Below are 21175 nucleotides of genomic sequence, written 5' to 3' on the forward strand. Positions count from 1 at the left end.
CCCAACCCCCTGATTGGCCCTGCTCTGTATGTGACGGGGTAGAGCCGCAACCTCCCCATCGGCCCTGCCCTGAGTGAGACAGCAGCGGTGCCCCAACCCCCTGATCAGCCCTGCTCTGTGTGTGACAGGGGTTGGTGCCCCAACTCCCCTATCGGCCCTACTCTGTGCATGACAGGGGGGAGCTCCCCAACCCCCTGATCTGCCCTGCTCTGTGTGTGACAGTGTACGAAGCCCCAACCCCCCTAATGGGCCCTGCTCTGTGCGTGACAGGGGGTGGCGCCGCAACCTCCCCATCGACCCTGCCTTGAGTGTGATAGGGGGCGGTGCCCCAAACCCCCCAATCGGCCCTGCTCTGAGCCTGACCAGGGGCTGCACCTAGGGATTGGGCCTGCCCTCTGCCACCCGGGAGCAGACATAAGCCAGCAGGTCGTTATCTCCCGAGGGGTCCCAGACTGTGAGAGGGCACAAGTGGGGCTGAGGGACACTCCCCCACCCCCCCGCCAGTGCACAAATTTTTGTGCACCGGGCCTCTAGTATATATATAAAAGCCTAAGCAACTGTTATGACTGAACAACCGGAATGACCAGTTGCTATGATGCGCACTGACCACCAGGGGGAAGGCACTCAATGCAGGAGCTGCCCCCTGGTGGTCAGTGCACTCCCACAGCCAACCTCCCCTGGCCGGCCAATCTCCCACAGTCCCTCCCCCTGGCCGGCAGGCCCCGATCAATCACTTGATCAGGGCTGGGCCCCGGGCTGGGATGGGGAACTGGGGGTTGGTGATGGTGAATGCGGCCCCTTTCCCAGAGGTGCCAAGAGCCAACTTCCTCCTCTGGGCCAGCAGCCAACGCCCCACAGTCCCTCCCCCCGGCTGGCAGGCCCCAATCGGCCTGGCCCCAATCAGCCTGGCCCTGATTGGCCCTGATCACTGGTCAGGCCTAGGGACCCCACCCATGCAGGAATTTCATGCACCAGGCCTCTAGTTGAAAAATAAAATAAAATAACTAAAAAACCAAGGGTTTCCCTTTATCCCCTAGTGATTTTTTTTAAGGCTTTGAGCAATAGATAAAATGTATTTGCTCATTTTCATAAATAAAAGATTGGGAAGATACCCACCAGCTATTGACAGTACTGATTTCTGAGAAGGGGATCTGTAGCTGGGTGGGATGCCAGAGGACTTTCCTTTTATCTGTATATTTCAGGTTTGTTTTTTTAAAAACCTCACCAGAGGTTATTTTTCCATTGATTTTTAGAGAGAGTGGAAGAGTGAGGGAAAGACAGAGAAATATCAATGTGAAAGAAACACATTGATTGGTAGCCTCCTGCATGAGCCCTGACCAAGGCCTGGGACAGGGAGGAGACTGCAACCAAGATACATGCCCTTGACCAGAATCAAACCCAGGACCCTTTGATCCGCAGGCCAACACTCTATCCACTGAGCCAAACCAGCTAGGACTATTTCAGGTTTGTTTTTAAAAACTTATTTACATATTACTTGTATTACCTATACTTTCGCTATATCTATAATAATATAATGATAATATATTAATTAGACTGGACGCCTTCCAGAGGTCATTCCGGACATCCTTCCTGACAAAGCCAGGACCAGAGGGAAGCAGCCTGGGTCCTGGGTGCCTGTGGGCGGCCGGAGGAGGGAAGCCCGGGTCCCAGATGCCAGAGGGAAGCCAGTGCCGGCAGCCGGGGAAAGGAAGGCCTACGCTTACACAAAGGAAGGCCTACTCTTGCATCAGGCCTCTAGTAAAATACATAAAATAAAATATGAAGTAAGTAGAGTTGGATATTTCTGTTTAGACCTGAAAGTCTCCATGTATGTGTACGTGCATTGCGTGTGTGTGTGCGTGTGTGTGTGTGTGTGTGTGTGTGTGTGTGTGTGGTGGGTGAGGGGTATTCAGGAAAGGGTAAAGGTAAGATCACACTTGAACTACCTTAACATAGAGACTTAAACATGTCAAAACATTGGCACTTGGTCGTGCAGTTGAGAATCAGGACCACTCACCTGGGAAAGCCCATCCTCTGAGGTCTGCTTCCCCCACTGCAAATAGCCGATGCTACTGCGTGCTGGGACTCCATGTAGTATTTCTTGAGACTTCCCATTTTGACAGCCATTAAAGACATGTGGACTTGCTCTTCCAGTTAAAACCATGTTCAAAACTGCCTAGTGACACAGTTTATAAATACTACATTTTAGGTGGCAACGACACAAGGACTTAATTTCTTTTTTATTTTAATAATCATTTTAAAATTAGCATTTTTATTGAAAAGAATGAAATCACACACGTAATTCTGGAAAAATGTATGGCATTAACATTTTAGGGTTAAAACAACTGTTTTTCTGGAGCCGTAGTCCATAACTTCCCATGTGCCCCACTCAGAACCTGTTGCTCACCCTCCCTTTACATTCCTTGTAAACTTTGGTTTCCATGGTTAGGATTTAAGGAGCAGGAGACTAATATGTTATTATAGAACTTTTCTTTCAGTTATTAGGGATTCCTGGTGGGTCTTAACAAAATATTTTTGGGAGGTGAAGGAGGGTATTGGGGGATAAATGGTGATGGAAGGAGACTTGACTTGGGGTGGTGAACACACAGTACAGTGTACAGATGATGTGTTGTAGAATTGTGCACCTGAAACCTGTATAATTCTGTTAACCAGTGTCACCCCAATAAATTCAATTAAAAGGAAAAAAGATATTTTCTAATGTTTCTAGACTCTCAGGGATAGAGGCCTCTCAGAGGTAAACTAGAAAGGACTGTAATGGGAACTGGAAGGTCAGATCTGATAACAAACTCAGGGCAGCATCTTAGTCTTTCAAGGATAAATTGACCTTTCTTCATGTAAGAGAATATGCTCAATTTTTAAAAAGCCTGATTCACGTTCCACAACAGAAGCCAAAGTCTTCCCCCTACCTGCCTGCATAGGAAGCCTCCAGCATTTGGTTGTAGCAGATGAATGGTGGAGACATCTAGGTCCTTCTGAAGCCTGCAGAATGGGAGATGCCATCAGCATTTGGTCAGAGAGGATGACTGCACCAAGGACCTGCAGCCTCTCCTCCCTCCAGCACAACACAAAGCGGCAGTCACATGGGCTCACCTGGTCACTGTCCCTCCCGTGTGCCCTCCCTGTCTCCTTCTCTCGCAGGAAAGCTTCTAGGACTGGGGTTGCACAGGGAAAGCTGTGGGTGCAGGTGGGAGAAGCCACAGACCCCACGCGTTGGAATCCCTGTGTATGCTCCGATGCTGGGCTCAGTAGAGACACTGCTCTGGGACAAGGGATGCTTAGCTTAGGGTGGTGATAGGTGACCACTCCAGAGAGAACTGGCCCAAGGCAGAATTGAACAGACTGTTTAAGTGGAAAACACCAGTTGAGCTCATTTCTTGGCTATGGAAGGGCAGCCTCTACTATTTCATCAGAGACCAGGAGTTGGGTTTCTACCCTGGACAATGTTAAAGTCAAGGTGCAACATGGCTCCTATTGTCACCGAGCGGAAGGTGCTGGTACGAGAGCTGTATATGTTCTTGACAGAACCTATTCCCAGGACTAGAAGTCACTCCCTTTTGAGAATACGACCCAGAGACTGGTCAAGCATGGCAAATGCCTTGAGGGCATCAGGTATAATTCAGGGCAGTGCTTTCCAAAGTATGGCATGATTTTGGATGGCACAGAGATGAGCATTTAAAAATGTTTTATAGTGATGTTTTTAATACATATTTGTCTTCAGCACACCAAATACATGATTTAAAGGATATTAATGTTAGGAAAGAAGTTAATATTTAAATGTGTGTTGATTTAAAGCAAGCTTAAGCAAATAATAATATAGACCACAAAAATGTGATGGTGATATACAAAAGACAGGTTTCAGGAATACTGCCTCAGGGCTTGTAATTCTTCCCTTCTGGGGGCTCTCTAGCTCTCTCCAAGCTTACCCCTCTTTCAGTCTACTTCTAAGAAGCCTTCCTTGACTCTCATAACTGCTGGGCACCCTTCCTCCTCTGGAACCCACTGGATTAATTGTCTTCACACCTCATTTGGCCCATCAAGTACCAGCTGGGACTTGCCCAGGCTCTATGTCAGTGGTTCTCAACCTTCCTAATGCCGCGACCCTTTAATACAGTTCCTCATGTTGTGGTGACCCCCAATTTCATTGTTACAAATTGAACATAATTAAAGCATAGTGATTAATCACAAAACAATATGTAATTATATATGTGTTTTCCGATGGTCTTAGGCGACCCCTGTGAAAGGGTCGTTCGACCCCCAAAGAGGTCGCGACCCACAGGTTGAGAACCGCTGCTCTATGTGGCCCGTCTTTCCCAGACTGGAACCTGCAGGAGGCCAGGGTTCTATCTTCTTTTATTTGTATTTTCCACAGTGTGAAGAACAGGCCTTTGCATATAACAGAGGCAAAATAAATACTTGAGAATCTATTTTACTGTGCATATAAGTAATAAAACATTTTATATGAAAATTGTACAAATAAGCTTTGTTGTCTGCCACTATTTATAACCACAGAAAGTATCCTAGCACTGTACCACAAAAGCAGATTCAAAGTTTCCTGATGACAGTCATTTACCCATTACTATGGCCAAACTGATGATAGAAAAGGACGTATCAACAAAAAGAGCATCCACTAGAAAAATATTGCACTCGTTTCCAGTAGGCATGAAAGTATTCTCCAACACCAGAGTACATGGTTTATGTGACCCCAGAGCCAAAGGAAATGCTGGGTAAATATTTGTAGAACATACCTTTCAAATGTTCTGGAGAAGATCAGGCTGTAAAGAAACAGGATGACACCGTGGCTTCCTTCCCCACTGAACTGTTTGGAAAGCAAGGGAAAAGCACGTTTGCCTCCAAGCAATGCAGCTATGAATACCTGTGGGCATGAACTCAAGGATTTACTGCCTGAGAGATTTATTTTCTAGATGCTTAAAGGGCAGCTGGAGCTCTCTCTGCTCCCCTAGATCTATCTCCACTCTCAAATGCATTCTCCTTACTGCTTCCAGCCTGCCAATGATACCATCATTCTCTCGATTTTCAACCTCTCTTTCTTTCCTCTACTTCTGTCTTGCGATTTTCTTCAAACCATGGCTAGGATGTAGCATATCTTTCCTCTCCATTTTTCTGGGTCCATCCTAGCCCAAGTCCCAGGGCTGCTCTTGGCTGGCCTCCCTTCCCAGTCTCTCCTTAGTCAGTGCATCCCACTTGGTTGAACTCAGGGGGAGTGTGGCGGGGGTGGGGGATGAGAGGCTTTATAGAAATACAGACCTGGAGTTATACAGACCTGGATTCAGAACCAGTTCTACTACTCACTAACTCAGAGTTATCTTACTTCTTTGAGCTCAATCTCCTCATCCGCAATTGCATATAAAAATACCTTTCCCCCAGGTTTGTTACAAAAGTGAAATGATGCATGCAAATACCTGCCTTGAGTCTCAGAACGGAACGTGCTAGGTCCCAGTACCTGTTCTTTTCTGAGGTACTTCTCCTCTGTCTCTTCCCTTGGGCAGGTTGCTTTTCTGCTCAGAACCTTCTGAAGGTGCCCTGTGATCTCCAGGATCAAATCCAAATTGCCCAACCAACATTCAGGGCCTCTCCTTCATTGGCCTTATCTTAGTTTTTGGTCCACACTCTACCTGCTGCAAAGAAGCTCCTTGTCTGGCTTTCGAGATACCAGGGTAAGGCCCCTCCCTTAGAGGCACTGTATCAGGAAGGCTTCAGCTAAAATGCCCGTGCTTTGCCTTTTATGGATTCATTTGTCCCCTTCACTATCTGACTGGCAGGAGAATAAATTCCAGTGCCCCAGGAACCAGGGCCTGACAAACTCCGGTGCCATAGGAGCTAGACAGGAACCCAAATGGGCGCACTGCAGGCTGTGAGGGAGGGCTGGGCCGAGGCAACCTGGAGAAGGCTTGCATGCTAGTTTCCTGTCACTGCCATAGCAAATTAGCACAAACGTGGGGGCCTAAAACAACATGAATTTATTATTTGAAGTTCTGGAAGTTAGAAACCCAACTTGGTGTCAGTGCACCCGGTTCAAACGGCTGGCCAGCCTGCATCCCACCTGGAGGCTTTCCTGCTGTTTCCAGTGTCTGGAAGCCGTCCTTGTTTCTTGGCCAAGGATCCCACATTACACAGCCCTCCCCCCTCTGCTTTGGCACTGCACCTCTTCCTCTTTCTCTCCCACCACCTCATTTTCCTTATGAAACCCATGACTAATTGAACCCACCAGGATAAGCTAAGATAATCTCCCCATCTCAAAATCTTAAACTTCATCAGAGCCCTTCATACCTGGTAGGTAACATCATTCACTCCACCACAACTTGTCTAATGGGAGTCACGCTCAGCTAACTGAGGACATGCTGAGCTATAGGTCTAGAGCAGCAAATTTCCTGATTTTTTTTTTCGGGGAGGGGGGGTGGGGCGCGGGCGGGGGAAGCTAAAGTCCAGGTTTTTATGTGGGATTTTCTGATTGGCTTTGACTGTTGCTGATTCAAATTAAAAAAAAAAATCTAACACTGTGTGGGTTAATGCTGCAGATATAGGTGTATTGCTTTCCTAGCGCTGCTATAACAAATTATTAAAATCTGAATTACTTACAATAGGACACTATTCTCTCCTGGTTCTGGAAGCCAGAAGTCTTAACTGAATGTGTCCGAGCAAGGCCGCACTCTCTCTCCAGGCCCCGGGGAGGATCCCTCCTTGATCTTCCCAGCTTCTGGTGGCTGCTGGCAATCCCTGGTGTCCCTTGGTCTGGGAGATGCATCACCCCAGCCTCTGTCTCCATCATCACAGGGTGCTCTCCCTGCATGTCTGGGTCTGCGCCCAAATTTCCTTCTTATAAAAACACCAGTCATTGCATTAGGGCCACCCCAATCCAGCATGACCTTATCTCAACTTGATTGCACCTGCAAAGACCCTGTTTCCAAATCAGAGCACATTCATCGGTCCTGGGAGTTAGAACTTGAACATATCATTTTGGGGGGATGCACTTCAACCTATAACAACAGGTCTGCTGCTCACATGTAGCCCTCAGACCCCTCACTTGAGATCTGTGCTTTAAACTAGGACACAGTACTGGTGCATTTTGATAGTGAATGGGGGATGATCACAACAAGCAGCCTCTGGTCAGGAAGCGCCCTTCAGAATATATGCATCAAGTTCCCTCTCGCTCAGGAAATGGGGCCAACCTGTCCTCAGCGCGGCTATGGAAAGGCTCAGCTTGGGTTGGCTTGATGCAGGCAGTTCTGTGCCGAGCCCACCTGTGCTGCGCAGTCGCAGTGGTTCTCAACCTTGGCTGCACATTAGAATCACCTGGGAATCTTTTTAAAATCCTGATTTCTGGGCCTCATCCTCGGAGAGAACCACTGGCTTAGGGCCTTTGTTAGCTTTTCCAACTCACTCCTAGCCTTTGATGGGGAAAGCCTGTGAGGAGCTTCAGCGCTGGCCCTCTGATTCTCAACTCCTGAGAAGACCTTGCAGATGTGGGGGTCCTTCCTAATGAATTAGACTCTCCCAGGTCTGAGTTGAAGAGATGGAAGACAGAGGGGGAAGCATGTGCCTCTTTTAGCTGGAAGGACCATTTATTCCTTACATGGCTCCTCTCTCTGTGTAACCCCATTAAGCATCTCCCGCTTGCAAGATAGTCTCTAAGCAGGCTTCCAGCTTAACATTTCATGTCAGCCATTGAAAATCTATCATCAGGTTTTATTAGTTTCATATTGCTGCTATAACAAATTACTATAAATTTAGAAGCTTGAATAATATAAACTTATTATCTAACAGTTCTGGTGGTCAGAGTCTGAAATGGCTACCTCACAGGGCTAAAATCAAGATGCCAGCAGGGCCACTTTCTTTCTGGGGGCTGCAGGGCAGAATCTGTTTCCTTTCCTTTCCAGCCTTAGTGGCCCTGCCCACATTCCTTGGTTCACGGTCCCACCTTCCATCTTCAAAGCTGCAACAGTGATGACACCTCTCATCCCACATCACTCTTCCCCTCTCTTCTGCCTCCCCCACATTCAAGGACCCTGTGAGTACATCGGGCCCACCTGGGTAATCCAGGATACTCTCCCTATTATAGTCAGCTGGCTAGAGACCTTAATTCCCCTTTGCCATGTGATGTAACAGTCATAGGTTCCTGGGACCAGGGTACGGACATCTTTGGGAGAACATTCTTTTGCCAACACAGACCTATGAGATGGTAGGCACGATGGGCCAGGGGAACCAGGCTAACCAAGGTCTTATACAGTTAGTGTGGCTGAGAACTCAACCCCCAGGTTTCTGCCTCTACGGCCTTTGAAAGGAGTAGAGCAGTGAGTTCCATGGATTACAGTCCCCTTACACAGCCCAAAGTTGTGTGGCTTCACCGTCACCCAGCTCAGGTTCCTGTGCTTTCACACTGTCATCTCAATTCCTCAGAAAATCAGCTTTCCTTTGTTTCTCCACAGAGGAATCTTTTAAAATAAAACCTTCCATTACTTTCCAGGGACTGGGTGAGAACCATTGCGGAGGAGAACACTGTGTGGAAGGTGCTGATAGAAGAGGTGAAACAGGGCCACCTTTTTCAGACCAGAAGTAATTTCCTGAGCATCGATGTGAATGGTCACTTTGGCAATTCGGACTAGAACCTTCGTTGTCTACCATTTTTGTCTTTTATTCACTAGGTGAGGCAAGACTGCTTTAACATTTTCTCTCCACAAAAGAAATCTTGGCACATGCCCTCTATCATATTATTTTCTGGGCTTGATTAGCCAAGGAGTGGCCGGTGTGTGATCTGCCTCTTTCTAGGTTGCGGGGAGGGAGAGGCGGGCTTCCTTTCTCTTGGTCTGCCCTTCCTGAGCCCTCAAGACGACCTGGTTTTCTTAACAAGTATCATTAAAAAGACACTTTGTAAAAGAAAGAAGGTTCCTGTAAGATCAGTTCAACATAAAGTAATTATCTCAGTACTTAAACACTTACACATTGTAAATGATCATAGATGAATTTCTCAGTGGCCTCTTTCTCCAAAACTTCAAACAGCTGAAGCTATAAATCAGGAAAAGAAGATTAAAATGAGAAGGAAGATGAAAGTTACACCTATAAAATGTCAATTCACTGTTATTACCTCAAGGTAGATTTTTGCTTCATTGTAAAATCACATTGCTAAAAACTGACATATTCTCTTATACAAGGCCATATAAAACATGGTAAAATTGGGTGGCTACTAGCCTCATGTTTACATCCCTCAGTTTTAAATCAATATGATATCTTAAGCAGTAAAACCATAAACAGACCCCTTCCCCCCAATAGGTAGCGTTTAGCTATGTTTAAGACAGTGGGCATGGAAATGCACTTTATGATGACTTCAGGTATGGGATATTCTTGATCATGGTGGAGGGAGAAATCCGTAGCAGGATTCTCTGTTTTGGCTGCTTGGATCACCTACAATCCTTGCCCCTCACCTCTTTGAATGGTGCCTTTGGCCACAGCAGACCTCACAGAAGCATCGATGGGGCCCCACCTCCACTTCCATGGTGAACCGGTACCCAGACTGCACTCACCCTCTCAGTGAAATTGTCCCCAGCATAGTCAGGAGTCGAGGTGACTTGAGTGTCCTCAGTGACAAGACAGATGGTGGCCTTCTCAGCTTCTCCTGCCACCCACAGGATACCAGCGAGTGCCGCAGCCAGGGCCTGCTTCTGCTCTTGCTTGCTTATTGCACATAGACTGCAAGGCAGGAGGTGGGGTTAGAATGGACCGTCATCTGGCCATGTGCTGGGGCCTCCACTCTTATGAACTCTGAATACAGGGTTGGTTCCTTCATCAACCTACACTGCGATGTCATGAGGATGTCCTATCTGCTGTCACTGGAACTGGTGTCCTCTCAGCAGCATATTGCTCTTGGTAATATGGGGGGCGGGCAGTTACTACTGCCGCCATTGAGTCCCACCACTGTCCTCTCTCCAGAACTCCAGCAGGGACTGAGCTATGTTCTTTAACCCAATAACACAGGCCCTTTCCTAGCACAGCCCTGAACAATTCTCCCAGTTTTATCTCCCAGATTTCCATTTTGCAAACCCTCTGCCCCAGATGGACCAGTCCCTGAACATATTTCCCACATTTGCTCATGCACTTGTCTGCCTTTAATGTGCATGCCACGTATGTCCTGTCTGCCTGACCACAGCCTGTGCATCACTGGAGGTCTACTCCAGGTTGCCCTTATTAACCCGGAGCTGACACTCACCTGGCACTCACTGTGCCCAGTGTTGTTCTGAGCACTTCACACATATCACCTCATTCAGTCCTCACATCTGTGAGGTAGATACTATTAGTACTCCCATTTTAGAGGTGAGGAAGTTAAGACAGAGAGGTTGAGTAATTTGCCCCTGGTCATTCATCTTTAAAGTGATAGAGCAGTGATTTGAATGTGGGCAGTCTGGCTCCTGACTCCCTAGTCCTAACCATTACACTCCATTGAGTAATAATCTCAGGCTGTCCAACCTCCCAGGAAATAGGAACCCATCTTTAGTGGTATACTTAACTATGCCTGTTTTCTCAGTATTTTACATTGACAACTGTTGTCCCAATGAAGAAACACATGGGGTTTCATTAATGAACTCAGCAATAACTTACAGAATCCATCTAGTTCTGTGGCAATAGAGAAATGAGTCACAAGGAGCCTCATACTCCAACATCCTAGTAGGAGGCAGATGAGAACAAAAGAGAGTGCTGTGAGAGTACAGGAGAGAGAACGCGTGGCTGGGAAGGTGCAGGAGGCTTCGTGGAGCTGATCTATCACAGCAGTTACTCATCACCATGTATTTCATATTTGCCACATACCAGGACTGTGTTAAATGCTTTACATTCATGCAGCAAATATTGTGTGTGCTCCATCTAGATTCCCTGGGATCCCTTTTACTTAGTTGGTGGACATGTCACCCAGCTGCTTCCAGTACTGCTGCTACTGGCTCCTACTTTTCAACTTTCTCTGAAGTACTGGAGGCACCTGGCCCAGAGGTGACGAGGAGTTAGGCCTCTCCTGCAGATGGCCAAGGTCGATGCCTGATGGGGTGGAGGTACCAGAGCCCTGCTCTCTCAGCTGTGGATGGGCAATAAGCTCCTGGGATCAGACTGAGGCTAGACTTCACAAGAACCCCATTCTTTTTTTAAAAAATTTTTATTTTCTTGTTTAAAGTCTTACAAATAGTAATACATATGTCTCTTTTTTTTCCCCCATTGACCTTCCCCCGGCCTCCTCTACCCCCCGGCACATGCCCTTACACCGCCCCCCCCAAGTGTCTTGTGTCCATTGATTATGCTTATATGTATGCATATAAGTCCTTCGATTGATCTCTTACTGCCCTCCCCAACACTCCCCAGCCTTCCCGCTGTAATTTGACAGTCTGTTCCATGCTCCTCTGCCTCTGTATCTATCTTTTTGTTCATCAGTTTATAATGGTCTTTACTATCCATAAATGAGTGAGATCATGTGGTATTTTTCTTTCACTGCCTAGCTTATTTCACTTAGCATAATGCTCTCCAGTTCCATCCATGCTGCTACAAATGGTAAGAATTCCTTCTTTTTTATAGCAGCATAGTATTCCATTGTGTAGATGTACCGTAGTTTTCTAATCCACTCATCTGCTGATGGGCACTTAGGCTGTTTCAAAATCTTAGCTATGGTGAATTGTGCTGCTATGAACATATGTCCCCTTTCCCCCCCACTCACTGCTTCTACCCCCCCTCCCCCCCTCACTCCTGACCTTCACCACACTATTGTCTGTGTCCATGGGTTATGCATCTATGTATACAAGTTCTTTGGTTAATTTCTTCCTATCCACCCACTCATCCCCACCTTCCCTCTGAGACTTGACAGTCTATCCCATGTTTCTATGTCTCTGCTTCAATATTGTCATTCAGTTTATTTTGTTCATTAGATTCCACATATGAGTGAGATCATGTGATACTTGTCTTTCTTTGACTGGCTCATTTCACTTAGCATAATACTCTCCGGGTCCCTCCATGCTGTCTCAAAGGGTAAGAGATCCTTCTTTTTTTTTTTTTTTTTACTGCTGCATAGTATTCCATGCCATGGTGTAAATGTACTACAGCTTTTTTACCCACTCATCTACTGATGCGCACTTGGGCTCTTTCCAGATCTTAGCTATTGTAAATTGCACTGCTATGAACATAGGGGTGCATATGTTCTTTCTGATTGGTGTTTTGGCTTTCTTACGATATATTTCTAAGGGGTCACTGGGTCAAATGGCAGTTCCATATTTAATTTTTTGAGGAAACTCCATATTGTTTTCCATAATGGCTGCACCAGTCTGCATTCCTACCAGCAGTGTACTAGGGTTCCCTCTTCTCCACATCCTCTACAGCACTTCACATTTGTTGATTTGTTGATGGTAGCCATTTTGACAGGTGTGGGTTTATTCCTCATTATTTTTTTAATTTGCCTCTTTCTGATGATTAGTGACTTTGAGCATTTTTTCATATGTCTCTTGGATATCTGTTTGTCACTTTGAATAAGTGTTCATTTAGGTTCTTTGCTCATTTTTTAATTGGATTGTTTGTCTTCCTTTTGTTGAGTTGCATGAATTCCTTATATATTTTGGATATTAACCATTTATCAATATGTTTTCCCATACAATGGACTCCCTTTTCATTTTGTTGATGGTTTCTTTTGCCATGCAGACCTTTTAAAATTTTGATGTAGTCCCATTTGCTTATTTTCTCCTTAGTTTCCTTTGCCCTAGGAGATGTATCCACAAACATATTGCTATGAGAGATGTCTGAGATTTTGCTGCCTATGATTTTTTTCTAGGATTTTATGGTTTCATGACTTACATTTAAATCTTTTATCCATTTGAGTTTATTTTTGTGTATGGGGTAAAAATTAACTAGTTTCATTTTTTTTGCATGTACCTGTCCAATTTTCCCAACACTATTTATTAAAGAGACTGTCTTGGCTCCATTGCATGCTCTTGCCTCCTTTGTCCAATATTAACTGAGTATAATGGATTAGATTGATTTCTGGTGTCTCTGTTCTGTTCCATTGATCTATATGCCTGTTCTTGTGCCAGTACCAGCAGTTTTGATTATGGTGGCTTTGTAGTATAACTTGATATCTGGTATTGTGTTTCCTTCATCTTTGTTTTTCTTTCTCAAGATTGCTGCAGCTATTCAGGTTCCAGGTAAATTTTTGGAGTATTTGTTCTAGATCTGTGAAATATGCTGTTGGTAATTTAATAGGGATTACATTGAATCTATAGATTGCTTTGGGTAGTATGGACATTTTAATAATGTTAATTTTACCAATCCATGAACATAGTATATTCTTCCACTTGTTTATATCTTCCTCTATTTCTTTTTTGAATATCCTGTAGTTTTCTGAATATAAGTCTTTTACCTCCTTGGTTAAGTTTATTTCTAAATATCCTATTTTTTTTGTTGCAGTGGTAAATGGGATTGTTTGTTTAGTTTCTCTTTCTGAAAATTCATTATTGGTGTATAAAAATGCCATTGATTTCTGGGTTTTAATTTTGTATCCTGCTACATTGCTGAATTCATTCATTAAATCTAGTAGTTTTTTGGTGGAGTCTTTAGGGTCTTCTATGTACAATGTCATATCATCTGCAAATAATGAGAGTTTTACTTCCTCACTTCCAAATTGGATGTCTTTTATGTTTTCTTCTTTTTTTATTTTAATTAATATTTTTATTGATTTCAGAGAGGAAGGGAGAGGAATAGAGAGATATAAACATCAATGATGAGAGAGAATCATTGATCAGCTGCCTCCTGCACGCCCCCTACTGGGGATCGAGCCTACAACCCAGGCATGTGCCCTTGGCCGGAACCGAACCTAGGACCATTCAGTCCGTAGGCCAACGCTCTATCCACTGAGCCAAACCAGCTAGGGTAGTTTTCTTCTTGTCTGATCGCTGTAGCTAAGACTTCCAGTTGAATAAGAGTAGTGGAAGTGGACATTCCTGTCTCGTTCCTGTTCCTAGGAGAAATGGTTTTAGTTTTTGCCATTTGAGTATGACGTTGGCTACAGGTTTGTCATATATGGCCTTTATTATATTGAGGTATGATCCCTCTATTCCCACTTTGCTGAGTTTTTATAAAAAATGGGTGCTGGACTTTGTCAAATGCTTTTTCTGCATCTATTGATATGATCATGTGATTTTTTTACCCTTTCAGTTTCTTTATGTGATGTATCACATTTATTGATTTATGAATATTGTACCAGCCTTGCATCCCTGAAATAAATCCCACTAGGTCATGGTGTATAATCTATTTAATATATTGCTGGATCCAATTTTCTAATATTTTGTTGAAGATTTTAGCATCTATGTTCATCAAGGATATTGGCCTATAATTTTCTTTCTTTGTAGTGTCTTTATCTGGTTTTCGAGTTAGGAAATGTTGGCCTCATAAAAAGAGCTCAGAAGTGTTCCTTCCTCTTGAATTTTTTGGAATAGTTTGAGGAGGATAGGTGTTCTTCTTTTAACGTTTGGTAAAACTCTCCTGTGAAGCCGTCCATACCAGGGCTTTTGTTTGCCAGGAGTTTTTTTGTTTGGTTGTTTGTTTTTTACTGTTTTAATTTTATCAGTTGTTATTGGCCTATTTGGGTTTTCTGGTTCTTCCTGATTCAGTTTTGGAAGATTGTATTTTTCTAGGAATTTTTCCATTTCATCCACATTGTCCAGCTTATTGGCATATAGTTGTTCATAGTGTGTGTATATATATATATATATATATATATATATATATATATATATACACACACACTGAGTGGCCAGATTATTATGACCACCTGACGTTTGTAGGCAAATTAGCTATAATTTCACGCTGAAGTTGCTAGAGGGCCAGACCATTATAAACGTCTGAATAGCACAACATACCTAAGTATCGTTGCTGATCAAGTTTATCCTATCATGTTGATGGCATATCCCAATGAAGATGGCTTCTTCCAACAAGACAATGCACCATGCCATGGTGCTCGTATTGTGCAGGAGTGGTTTCAAGAACATGAGGGAGACTTTACCTTGCTTAGGTGGCCCCCACAATCACCAGATCTCAATTCAATTGAGCATTTGAGGGACGAAGTTAAAAGAGCCATCAGGCAGCTGGTTCCACAACCATCAAATCTCACAGAACTGGACAGTGCTATTCATCAGGCATGGTGTCAGATTCCTCGCATCACCTTTCAACATCTCGTGGAGTCAATGCCAAGAAGAAATCGCCGCAGTATTGAAGGCAAAAGGTGGCCCAATGAAGTACTGATGGGGTGATCATAATAATCTGGCCACTCGGTGTATCTATATCTATCTATATCTATATCTATATCTATATCTATATCTATATCTATATCTATATCTATATCTATATCTAGAGAGAGAGAGAGTGCCAGGGTTGTAACATCCACAATGACCAGAGGCTCAACCAAATGCCAGGCTGTGCACGCAGCAGGCAAGCGGGCTGAACTGCTGACCTCTGAGAGAGAGAGAGAGAGAGAGAGAGAGAGAGAGAGAGAGGTGAGGCTAATCAGCAGCAGCAGTGGCTGCTGGCGAGGCTGGGAGAGAGAAGCAGGATGATCAGACCCTGCTTCTCTCTCCCAGCCTTGCCAGCAGCCAAGCCTCTCTCTCTCTCCCAGAGGTCAGCAGTTCAGCCCGCTCACCAGCAGCCTGGGGCAGCTGCTGATCAGCCCCACCTCAATGATCAGGCCTGGAGATAGGCCCAGAGATGCTGATTGGCATAGAAACCAACCAACCAATCAGAACCAAATCTGGGTGAATTGCGAGGAGCCAATGGCTGCCTAGGAGGTGGAGCTTTTGACAGTGACTGGCATAGAAACTGACCAATCAGAACCAAATCTGGGTGAACTGCAAAGGCAGAACCTACAGTGGGGGCTGAGGAGGGGTTTTAAGGGCAACAGCTATTTGGTGTAAGGTGTAAGAAAGTGATTCAATTTTTTAATGACTGGTTTGGCAGTATAGTGCATATGGCTGGCTCTCAGGCCAGATATAGGGATTCTATGTGTTTTTGTCTTCCAAGAGCATCTCCTCCTGCTGAAAAAGGCTTTTCCCCCCAGTTAAGCAATCCTATCCTATATAATCTGTCTATACTAATAAAAGGGTAATATGCTAATTAGACTGGGTCGACTGGCCATCTTCCAGACGTCTGACTTCCTTCTGGACAAAGCCATTGTGGTGGGGGCTGAGGCAGAGGAAGTTAGGGGTGATCAGGCCTGCAGGGGAGGTCAGTTAGGGGCGATCAGGCAGGCAGGCAGGCGAGTGGTTAGGAGCCAGTCATTCCAGATTGTGAGAGGAATGTCCAACTGCTGGTTTAGGCCCGATCCTAAACCTGCAGTCGGACATCCCCTGAGAGGTCCCAGATTGGAGAGGGTGCAGGCCAGGCTGGAGAACCCCCTCTGTGCACGAATTTCATGCACTGGGCCTCCAGTTTCCTTATTATCCTTTGTATTTTTGTGATGTCAGTTGTTACTTCACTGCTTTTGTTTCCGATTTTATTTATTTGGGCCCTCTCTCTTTGTTTTTTGATGAAAATGTCTAAAGGTTCATCAATCTCATTTTTCTTTTCAAAGAACCAGCTCTTAGTTTCATTGATTTTTTTGTAGTTTTTTCAGTCTTTGTCATTTATTTCTGCTCTGATCTTTATTATTTCTTCCCTTCTAGTCACTCTGGGTTTTTCTTTTTATCTTTCTAATTCTTTAAATTGTAGGGTTAAATAGTTTATTGTAAATTTTTTTGTTTTGTTTTTTATAAGTACCGCGCGCTAACCGATTGCGCCACTGTAGCTCCGTGTTTTGTTTTTTAAAGTAGGCCTGTAGTGCTATGAACTTTCCTCTCAGGACTGCTTTTGCTGTGTTCTAGAGATTTTGGGTAGTTGTATGTTCATTTTAATTTGTCTCCAGGAAGTTTTTTATGTCTTTCTTGATCTCATTGGTAACCCATTCATTGTTTAATAACATTCTATTTATCCTCCATGTGTTTTAATGTTTTGGGGTGTTTTTACTGTAGTTTATTTCTAATTTCATGCCATTGTGATCTGAGAAGATGCTTGATATGATTTCAATCTTCTTGAACTTGTAGAGTCTTGTTTTATGTGGTCTATCTTTAGACCTGTGTGCACTTGAAACAAACGTATATTCTGTAGTTTTGGGGTGAAATATTCTGTAAATGTCAATTAAATCCATCTGATCTAGTGTGTAATTTAGAGTCACCATTCAGAATCCTATTCCTTCTCAGCCTCTCCTTCCTCATCCTGCTTCCCACTCTCTCTCACAGGTTTCAGCTGAGGGAATTCCCTTCATTAACCCCTCATATAAGGAATTCCAGCTCTGGCTCTGCTTCTAAGGAACCTGGCAATTCACCACCTTAGAATATATTGTACATTTAATTCCAGGTTTGGTGATAACTTATCTTGCTTGAAGGCAAATAGATGCCTTTTACTTATTTATATTTTCTCTAATAGCAAGCATAGAGTTTTGCAAACAATAGGTTTTGTTAACTTCTAAGAATAAAGTAATTTGAACTAATGGCAACTACCAAACACTGTACTTTGGTAGCCTGATTAAAGAGGAAGATTAGTCCTTTTTTTATCAAGGGTTTTCATTGCCATTTTGTTCCTCCCTGGAATTGCTAGGTTGAAACTTCCTGTCAAATGTTATCAAGGCAGCCCACCCAAGACCTGGTGCTTTGTGTTACCTGACAGGTGATCTGCAGCAGAGCATAAAACTGTCAGCATTGTTCTTCTGCTGTGCTTTGAGAGTAACTCCAGGACAGCCATCCCCATCACAGAATCCAGCTCCGAGGGAAGAACCAGCCCCATTTTTGTCTGTGAGCAAGTCCCCTTCCTGAGGGGACCCAGGGATTTCTGCTGTGATTATTTAGCATATAAAGGTTCTCAGGAAATGAGTAACTCTCCCAAGTACTTCCTCTTACCTGTGGAAGTTACAGTCTTTCCCCTCCCTTGTAAACAGCAAGTACTTGATGATCAATCCTTGTACGGCCATCTGAATGCTTTGGGCACCTCCCTGCAAAGGGGAAGATGAATGGTAAGGCTGGGTGCAGGGCTTTACACTTCTCAGGACTGACGTTCCAAGGGAGAACTCATGCAAGTGAATGTCATGCTCTGTTCTTCTGTGCAGCCCTTCCCTCCTGGTGTACAGCATCCCCTAGACTGAGCAAGGGACATTGTACTACACTGACCTACCCTTCTCCATGGGCTGCTGCCAAGCTGGAATCGGCAGTGATCAACTTCTTTACGGAGCACTGGCACCTGGGGATATATGCCCTCTTCCACCCTGCCTCCATGGTGCCCCTGCTTCATATCAACTTGCACATTTGTAGGAGATAAAGAAATAGATGTCTAGCTCTTGAAATTCTGTGTGACTGGTGATCAATGACATGAATTATTGAGATTTTGAATAAGCCAGAGAGAAGTTGCCAGATCTCCTGCCTCTAAATCCTCAGGGATGCTTAGGACTTGGGTAAAGAGCCAGGAAAATTGGAATTACAAGGAGGGAGAGAGAAGAAAAAGAAGTCTGAGTCTTTGTTACAACCCAGACAGTAAGTTATAATTGTAAACAGTCTGTTATCATTTAAGGTCAATTTTTAAATTATTGATATGTTTCTACAAGTTATTGTAATGAAACATGTGTTACAGAAATGAGAATGAAAGGAAACATAGGTAAGGAATATGGAATTGGGGTTTTCAAAAATTGTCACCTGCTATTACCTTTCCCACTTCCAAAGCAAAAGCCAGGTCAGAAAAAGGATCATGGAACCTGAAACAAGCCTTTTTCCAATCACAGCTGAAGACATAGACCGTATTTCCAAAGAGGTTCTGCCGCAGCTTCTGAGAGGAGGGGATACAAACGGTGAGTTCAAAGGAAGAGAATTCTTCTGAGACACATTCCTCATCAATCTTAAGTAAGGCAGTGAAACCATGGAGGTGGCCTGTCCCCTTCCTACATTTAGAGCTATGCCTCTCTATTTTAATTGTAAAGTCCTGTGCAAAAGATTCATGTCAGGTTCACTGAGGACATTTTATCCTCAAAGCTCAGTGTGCCAACCCTAAACCTATATCATCCCTATTTGATGAAAGGGACCTTGTATCCTCTTTCATTGCTAGCCATCTCTCCTTTTATCACACACAGTACACTCCAGGCTGTGGCTCTGTCCTTGTGCTGCTGTCCCTATATTCATGACTTGCTCCAGAAAAAAAAAGAAGCCCAGCTGGTGTGGCTCAGTGGTTGGGCATAAACCTCTGAACCAGGAGGTCACAGTTCAATTCTAGGTCAGGTCACATGCGTGGTTTCTGGGCTCTATCCCCAGTAGGAGGTGCACAGGAGGCAGCAGATCAATGATTCTCTCTCATCATTTATGTTTCTATCTCTCCCTCTCCCTTCCTGTCTCTGAAATCAATTAAAAAATAAATAAATAAATAAAAAGAAGTAAACCTAAAGGAGGAAATATCTTGCTTTCTCTTTTTCTAAAGGAATATACAGGACTGTGTTTCTGGCCTGAGTACAATAGTGGTTTCAATGATATTAAACAAGCATTCTCTGTTCTCTTGCCCCAGAATCTTTAAGGTTTTCCAGAGTACTTAATAGTACATTGAGATTTGAAACCATCAAAATGGAAACAAGCCTTTATAAACCAAACACATGAAAAAAAGGGATCCATTCATAATCAGAGGTGTATTCATCATTTAGCATGTGCTAATCCTGTGTGGGCTATAGATATGTGAAAAGTCTAACATCCCACAACTATGTACAAGACAGAGGTGTGAAATTCCACAAATCAAGTGCAAAGTACCATGAACGAACAAAGGAAGGAGAGAGAACCTCTGACTGAAGTACTTGGGAAGGCTTTGGAAGAGGTGGCATTTCAACTAGGCTGGCAAATGACATCTAGCATTTATTGAGTATTTTTATGCACCAGGCACTGGGCTAAGTGCTTTATATTCACTATGTTAATTTAATTCTTTGAAGTAGGTACATTATTACCCCCCTTTTACAGAGAAGTATTTGCCAAAGGTCACCCAGCTAGTAGAAGCAGAGTTGGAATTTGTGCCCATTCTAACACCACTGGTTGCCTCCCCAGCTTTAATCCTGTATGTGCCATCTGTGACTGCCAACCAAGGAGAGGGAGCAGACGAGCACAGAGGCTGCTCTTAGAAGACACAGCCTTAGTGTATACCATGGCCAAAGAGGGCACCAGCCCAGGACATCCCCAGCAGAGGACTGAAAGTGACAGAAAGTGGTTCCCTGCCATCAAGGCTACATAGCACAGAGGAAAGGCTGATGAGTGCAGAGAAGTCCCAGTTATGCTCCTACTGACCATGTGAACTCGACAGGTTGCCCAGCCGCTGTAAGATTTATTTGCTTATCCCCAAATGGGGAGAACCCCTGCTTGATTAACATGGTTATCCTTGAAAGAGAAAAGGTAAGAAAAATGGCTTTGGGACCATAACTGCTGAGTAAACGGAGGGTGTTACTACCTTTGTGAAACAGCTTGTCTGCGCTGAAACATCTTATGCAGTAGGAAGAAAGTCCTAACACAGGGATAAAGACCGGAGACTGGCAGGAATGAGGGAGAAGCTGTGTGTGAATGCAGAGATTAAGACTGTTGAGACTAAAAAGGCTTAGAATACAAATTCAATTAGAAAAATTCTGCAAGTCAAACCATCCCATCTCCTGTTTCTGTTGCAGAGTGTCACCATCCAGATGTACCTGGGGAGGCCTAGGACAGAGGCCTGCAGGCCTCTCAGGCCAACCCCCACTGGTTAGAGTGACAGCAAAGGTGCTTCATCTTACTGTTTATTTTACATCAAATATAATTTACAACAAGATTAACCTGAGGCATGTTCAGTGACATACATATGTTGCTCTGCTGCCTGGTAACTAGACACAGTGGTAAGTGGTCTTAATAAATGACTGTAATGATCATTACTATTTAATACAGACAAGTACAGTTTATAGTTTTTCTCTTTTCACTTTGTTTTCTAGGATTTGTAATGGAAACCTCTTTCCTGTTTGCTGTGATGATGATAATGATGATGATCATTAACACACACACACACACATACACACACTCACCAGGTTTAAGTTCCTTATCCCAGCTGTTTGTCCCTTGTCACT

General features: G+C 44.1%; 1 protein-coding gene across 1 annotated transcript in view; it reads right to left on the minus strand.

The window, feature by feature from the left end:
• MINDY4B (MINDY family member 4B) overlaps positions 1 to 21175 on the minus strand; it is a 44426-nt gene that overhangs the window by 16681 nt on the left and 6570 nt on the right. Inside the window, exons 4-10 of the mRNA XM_014462239.2 lie at positions 18769 to 18888; positions 17973 to 18064; positions 9558 to 9723; positions 8977 to 9042; positions 4767 to 4837; positions 2928 to 3000; positions 2018 to 2176 (exon numbers count right to left, since the gene is read on the minus strand). Of these exons, the coding sequence (XP_014317725.2) occupies positions 2018 to 2176; positions 2928 to 3000; positions 4767 to 4837; positions 8977 to 9042; positions 9558 to 9723; positions 17973 to 18064; positions 18769 to 18888 (747 nt within the window). The remainder of the gene's footprint in view (positions 1 to 2017; positions 2177 to 2927; positions 3001 to 4766; positions 4838 to 8976; positions 9043 to 9557; positions 9724 to 17972; positions 18065 to 18768; positions 18889 to 21175) is intronic.

Source organism: Myotis lucifugus, unplaced genomic scaffold, assembly GCF_000147115.1.
Source record: "Myotis lucifugus unplaced genomic scaffold, Myoluc2.0 scaffold_175, whole genome shotgun sequence".
Lineage (NCBI taxonomy): Eukaryota > Metazoa > Chordata > Mammalia > Chiroptera > Vespertilionidae > Myotis > Myotis lucifugus.